General features: G+C 51.6%; 1 protein-coding gene across 1 annotated transcript; it reads left to right on the top strand.

Moving 5' to 3' along the window:
- Positions 1-3,141: 3,141 nt before the first annotated feature.
- Positions 3,142-6,007, top strand: LOC142836829 (intestinal-type alkaline phosphatase). The gene is made up of 11 exons (XM_075951437.1): positions 3,142-3,217; positions 3,301-3,417; positions 3,530-3,645; positions 3,831-4,005; positions 4,083-4,255; positions 4,364-4,498; positions 4,580-4,652; positions 4,785-4,919; positions 4,999-5,190; positions 5,433-5,546; positions 5,643-6,007. Exons 1-11 carry the CDS (start codon positions 3,142-3,144, stop codon positions 6,005-6,007), a joined length of 1,671 nt encoding a protein of 556 aa, XP_075807552.1.
- Positions 6,008-6,742: the final 735 nt, after the last annotated feature.

The raw sequence follows: 6,742 nt of genomic DNA, 5'->3' as shown, positions 1-6,742 counted from the left end.
GGCTTCTTATTAACTCTTATATTAACCCATTATTCTTATCTACATGGCTTGGTACCTTTTTCAGTGAGGCAGTCACAACTTCCTTCTGTGTCTGGGCAGAACTGCAGAGAAATGGGTTTCCTCCTACCCAGAATTCTCCTGTTCTCATTGACTTGCCTCTACTTTCTGTCTGGTTGTCCCCCCACTATACTTCCTGCCTGTCTACTGGCCAATCAGCGTTTATTTAAAATATAATTGACAGACTACAGACCATTCTCCCACACCAGCCACAGTAGTGACAAGAACCCACTCAGGTGATAGAGCTGAACAGAAGCTGGACATCATGGCACACACCTATAATCCTAGAACTCAGGAGGCTGAAGCAAGATCACAAGATTCAGGTGTCTGGGCTACATTAAGAGACATATGAAACAAGGAGACAAAGAAAGAAAGGCAGGACAGAGGGAGCTGGAGAGATAACTCACTGGTTCAGAGCATATACCACTCTGGCCGGAAACATGAGTTGGATTCCCAGCACCCAGTTCAGGTGGCTCACAACCACATGTAGCACCCAGAGGGATCCTGCATCCTCCTCTGGACTGTTCAGGCCCCTACACTTGCTTGCACAGATCTACACACATACACACGTAACTAAAAATGAAAATAAATATTTTAAAATAATGAAAGGGGGGCTGGAGAGATGGCTCAGAGGTTAAGAGCACTGATTGCTCTTCCAGAGGTCCTGAGTTCAATTCCCAGCAACCACATGGTGGCTCACAACCATCTATAATGAGATCCGGTTCCCTCTTCTGGCATACAAACATACATGGAAGGAATGTTGTATACATAATAAATAAATAAATCTTTTAAAAAAATCCAAAAAAAACAAAACAACAACAAAAAACAACGAAAGGGATTGGGAAACCTGAATACAATCTCACATCCCCACCTGGATTCACATATGTCAAGCTAGGGACGTGAGAACACTGACTTCGTGTATTGCAAAGTCCCCCCACTTTCTCCGTCCCCTGGCGGTCAGCTCACATTATTGCTTACAACTATAAATGTGAATCTACAATTACACCAACATTACAGTTTCAAAAAGGAATAGAGGCCTACAAGATGACTCAACGGGTGAAGGTGCTTGCCACACAAGCTTGGGGACCTGAGTTCAATGAGTTCAATACCTGAAACCTACACAAAGGTAACAGGCGAGAACTGACCCCCACATGGCATGACACACACCCGGTGATGAAGGTGGCAGAAAAAGAATAAGAGGAGGGGGCAGTTTAAAACGTTAAAGGACTGACTAAGCCTTGAACCTTTAACCTACTACTTGGGGGGGGTTAATTAATTGATTAAGAGCTTCTCCAATAACCGGTCACCTCTGAACTTTAGCCAAGAATTTTCCTCTCCCAGCACAAAGAAATATTTAAGGAGATGAAAACTCTAATTACCCATATTTCCTCATTCAATATTGTATCATGGATTGAATTATCGCTGTACCCATTAATATGTGTAATTATTGTATGGCCATAAAATCATTTATTGATAAACTTGAAAAAGAATCATTTTCCTAGCACAGCATGCCAACACAGGAAGAGGAGGGAGTGGTTAGAGCATGGGCTGGAGGCAAGGAGGCTTGCCTCGAGGTCGATTCTAGTTACGTAGTGTTAAGGACTCCACGTGGCTGTGCAGTACAAGACCAGAATGTCTCAAAGAGCTGAGATGCTGAACCTGTCAAACAAACCTCCCATCTCCCTCCTCCCCCAGCCCTTGGCTATGCATCACTCTTATTTGCTTTTTCATTTTCATGTGTGCGTGTGTGTGTGTGTGTGTGTGTGTGTGCGCGCGCGCATGCACATGCGTGCAGGGTCTTCAGAGGCCAGAAAAGGGCGTAGGAATCTCCTGGAACTGGAGCAACAGACTTTTGTGAGCTACCATGAAGGGGCTAGGAATCAAATCTGGGCCCAATGGAAGAGTAGCCTGAGCTTTTAACTGCCCAGTCATTTCCACATCCCCTTTCTTCCTTTTAATCACATGTATGTGTGTGAATCAGTTTATGCATGGGGGAGAGTAGGCGTCTAAGAAAGCCATTAGATCCCTTGGAGCTAGAGTTACAGCCAGCTGTGAGCATCCTGATGCGGGGGCTGAGATCTGAACTCAGATCTTGTACAGAAACAGAATGTGCTTGTCACCTCTGAACCATCTCTCCAGCGCCTCGTCATTCTTCTGTATGTAGAGCATTTTATATCTCTTGGTGGCACCCAAGAAGGATGAGACAGTGTTGTGCCTTTGTGGTGGGCTGGTTTCACTTAGCAGAGTTTCCTCAGGGTGTGTCCACACTGCAGTATGAGTCAGGATTCCCTTGCTTTTGATTTTGGTTTGTTTGAGTTTGGTTTGGTGGTGGTGGACTAGACCAGGCTAGTCTCAAATTCACAGATATATTCCTGCCTCTGCCTCCCAAATTCTGGGATTAATGATGCTTATCATATTGGTTTTTAACTCACTATGTAGCCATGGCTTCCTTGAACTCCAGATTCTCCTGCCTCCAACTTCTGAGTCTGTGTACACAGCAGATTGTCTTCTCTTTTCAGGTTAATGGTATTCTATTTCTTATATGGACCATTTCTCTCTCTTTTTTCTTTTTTTGTTTTTGTTTTTCGAGACAGGCTTTCTCTGTAGCTTTGAAGCCTGTCCTGGAACTTGCTCTGTAGACCATGCTGGCCTCGAACTCACAGAGATCCGCCTGCCTCTGCCTCCTGAGTGCTGGGATTAAAGGCGTGCACCACTGCCACAGGAGCAAGGGTGATGTGTCCGTACGGGACAGCGTGAGCTCCCTGGCAGCATGGAGCACAGGGTCCTTGCCCAGAGGACAACACAGCCCCCCAACCCTACCTGGGGAAAACACAGAACGTGTTCTGTCAGGACCCTGGCCCAGGCTGGACCAGATACACCCTGCCATTTTCCTCCAGTAAGCAGGGGTACAGTTCAGTTCACAGGACGGAGGTGGAGCCAGCGTGGCCACCTGGTTCCAGGGGAGGAACACGAGATTGTTAATCTAGGAACAAAGTCTCCCCCTATTTAAGCTCAGGCAGACTATGCCTTAGTACCCTGGTGTCCCAGCTCTCCATGTCTGCTGTCCCACCCCCAGCCCCAGCCATGCAGGGAACCTGGCTGCTGCTGCTGCTGCTGCTGCTGGGCCTCAGGTTGCAACTGTCACTGAGTGTCATCCCAGGTAATGAGGCTCCTCTGGATGCCTGCTCCATTCACGCACGTGAACCTTTAGTCTGACCCTTCCTCTGCTATTCCCTTGGCCAGTGGAGGAGGAGAACCCAGCCTTCTGGAACCAAAAGGCAGCCGAAGCTCTGAGTGCTGCCAAGAAGCTGCAGCCCATCCAGACATCAGCCAAGAACCTCATCATCTTCCTGGGGGACGGTGAGTGTCCAAGGCCTGGCCACCCTGGGGTCCTTGCACTCCAAGCCCTCAAGGGCACTGGTGGGTCCAGGAAGGTCTGGGGTTCAGGTCTGACCAGATTCTATTCCTTCAGGGATGGGGGTGCCCACAGTGACAGCCACCCGGATCCTAAAGGGACAGTTGGAAGGCAATCTAGGACCTGAGACACCCCTAGCCATGGACAGCTTCCCCTACATGGCTCTGTCCAAGGTGAGTACTGAGCCACATATCTGGGATGTGAGGAGAGGCTGACAAGGACCCAGGGAAAGGGTGACAGAGAGGACCCTGGATACTGAGAGCCCAGTTCGGGGTCTGGCAATAATGAGCAGGTCCCAGGCTTGGGTGAAGAAACAGACGTCTGCTTTGAGGCCAGTTGAGAATGTCTCTGTCTCCAGACCTACAGTGTGGACAGGCAGGTCCCAGACAGCGCCAGCACAGCCACAGCCTACCTGTGCGGGGTCAAGACCAACTACAAGACCATTGGCGTCAGCGCGGCTGCACGGTTTGACGAGTGCAACACCACTTTCGGCAATGAGGTCATCTCGGTGATGTACCGTGCAAAGAAAGCAGGTGGGTTGGAGCGAGGCTCGGGGAAGGGGGCGGGCCTGGGAGACTGCATGTCCCACCCTGACCTCTGCTGTCTTCAGGAAAGGCCGTAGGACTGGTGACCACCACCAGGGTGCAGCACGCCTCTCCAGCCGGCACCTACGTTCACACGGTGAACCGGAACTGGTACGGGGATGCTGATATGCCTGCCTCGGCCCTGCAGGAGGGCTGCAAGGACATTGCTACACAGCTTGTCTCCAACATGGACATCAATGTGAGGAATGAAGCCTGAACTCCCTGGATCCTGGTGGGGAGCTGGGTCCTGGTTGGAAAGGAAGCAGAGGCCCTAAAGTCTGCCTTCTCTGATCCTCTCTGAGCATAGGTGATCCTCGGTGGGGGCAGAAAATACATGTTTCCTGAAGGAACCCCAGACCCTGAGTATCCGACTGATGTTAACCAGACCGGAACCAGACTTGATGGCCGGAACCTGGTGGAGGAATGGCTGTCGAAGCACCAGGTGATGAGATGCACACTGATTGTGGCACCACAGAGAATGGGGAAGGGCTGTGGGCCTTACCAATCATTTATGCCCCTCTAGGGCTCCCAGTATGTTTGGAACCGTGAAGAACTCATTCAGAAGTCCCTTGATCCATCAGTGACATACCTCATGGGTAATGACCCCACACTTCCTGCACTGGTACCCCGTCAGTTCGGCAGCCTTTGAACATGTGTGTATGTGCACATACTGTGACCTTACTACCAAGCTTATTGGTCACCATAATTTTTTGGCTTTTGTCCCTAAGGCCTCTTTGAGCCTGTAGACACAAAATTCGACATTCAGCGGGACCCTTTGATGGATCCATCTCTGAAGGACATGACCGAGGCAGCCCTGAGAGTGCTGAGCAGGAACCCCAACGGCTTCTACCTCTTTGTGGAGGGTGAGTCTTCAGGACCCCATGGAAAGAGGAGGCAACGGACAAGGACAGGCTGGAGCTCACGCTCACTGGTTTCCTGCAGGTGGCCGAATCGACCGTGGTCACCATCTGGGCACAGCGTATCTGGCGCTGACTGAGGCTGTCATGTTTGACACAGCCATTGAGAAGGCCAGCCAACTCACCAGTGAGAAAGACACGTTGACCATAGTCACCGCTGACCACTCCCACGTCTTCTCCTTTGGGGGCTACACACTTCGGGGGACCTCCATCTTCGGTAGGTCGGAAACAAGTGGCGGGTTTTTTGTTGTTGTTGCTGTTTGGGTTTTTTTTTTTGCTGTGTTTTGTTTTGCATCAATTATGTAAAGAACTTTGTCTGTTCCTCCCCTTCTCTATTTGTTAAATGGACAGAAAAGGGCACCTGCTTTGTGGAAATCTAGCAACCACTGGGCAGACAAAAGGTGAAGTGTCTAAGCTTCAGTCTTTGGGAGAACAAGGTGTCTCTCTTCCTCTATGCAGGGCTGGCCCCGCTCAAAGCTCTGGACGGCAAGTCCTACACCTCCATCCTGTATGGCAATGGCCCGGGCTACGTTGGTACAGGGGAAAGACCCAACGTCACGGCTGCTGAAAGCAGTGAGTGCAATGTCACGGCTTGCCTGAGGGGGGGGGCAGGGGGGGACTCCACAGAGATCTTGAGAGACCTTCTCGCTGAATGTCTTGTCCCTCCAGGTGATCCCTCATACCAGCAGCAGGCGGCTGTGCCGGTGAAGTCGGAGACCCACGGCGGGGAGGATGTGGCGATATTCGCGCGTGGTCCGCAGGCACACCTGCTGCACGGAGTGCAGGAGCAGAATTACATCGCGCACGTCATGGCCTTTGCAGGCTGCCTGGAGCCCTACACCGACTGCGGCCTGGCGCCCCCTGAGGACGAGAGCAGTGAAACCGCCCCGAGCCAGACCACCACGACAGCCCGCCAGACCACCACCACCATCCCTGTCAGGGACAGCGCTGGTAGCCTAGGCCCAGCCACCACTCCGCTGGCCCTGTCGCTGCTGGCCAGAACGGTGCTGATGCTACTAGGGGTTGTTGCATAGTCCTCTGGGCTCCACCCACCAGGTCCCAGGCCCTAACCTGGTGCTTCCTTTACCTTGGCCACCCACTAACTTCTCATTGTCCCCTCCCTCCACTGCATCTCTATCCTGTGCTCCTTGCATTCTGGCTGTGGGCCCTACCCTAGGACCTCTCTGCTTGTAGCCTCAACCCTTATCCCAGTCTAGAGTGACTGCTTCCAGGGCACCTACCCAAGCATTCACAAGGGCACAGTCACCTCCGAACTAGCAGCCATCCTCAAACCTCACAGAGCTCCTCCTTCCGGAGGCACCATGACAACATGGCCCTGATTCTCCTGGGGCAGTCTGGACTCTGCTCTCTGACCTCAGCCCCCAGCTGCTTGCAAAGGAGAGGACCCCAACGAAAATTTATAGAGGACCGAGCCTGCACCCTCCCATTGGTGCCCCCACCAAGTTTGGATTCCTGCGGAGGCCTTCATGGCCCAACCATGCCAATCCTCAGAGAGAAGATTCTGGAGTCGCTCAGCCCTCCCATGTCTACTGCCCAGCTAGGAAATTCATGGCGCTGCACCTCACAGACTGCTACATCATCTCAGGCTGCACCGACATTTCTGAACTAAGGAAATCCCCTATGTGTTCTCCCGGGAGAGGCAAACCAATAATAAAGTGTTATGCAATACAATGCCAAGAATCGCTTTCTTTTTCCTCGGCTCCCAACAAGAGCCTAGTGCCTGCTGGGAATGTGCTCTGCCCTGAGCC

This window comes from Microtus pennsylvanicus, chromosome 17 (assembly GCF_037038515.1).
Source record: "Microtus pennsylvanicus isolate mMicPen1 chromosome 17, mMicPen1.hap1, whole genome shotgun sequence".
NCBI classification, from domain to species: Eukaryota; Metazoa; Chordata; class Mammalia; order Rodentia; family Cricetidae; genus Microtus; species Microtus pennsylvanicus.
The sequence above is the reverse complement of the archived record's forward strand: the minus strand, read 5'-3'. Positions and strand labels throughout refer to the sequence as shown.

Bases quoted from the DNA above. Each gene is read 5' to 3' on its own strand.
- LOC142836829 (XM_075951437.1), top strand. From the start codon at position 3,142: ATGCAGGGAACCTGGCTGCTGCTGCTGCTGCTGCTGCTGGGCCTCAGG. The intron at 3,218-3,300 runs GTAATGAGGCTC...TCCCTTGGCCAG, and splicing joins GTCACTGAGTGTCATCCCAG to TGGAGGAGGAGAACCCAGCC. The intron at 4,499-4,579 runs GTGATGAGATGC...ATGCCCCTCTAG, and splicing joins AATGGCTGTCGAAGCACCAG to GGCTCCCAGTATGTTTGGAA.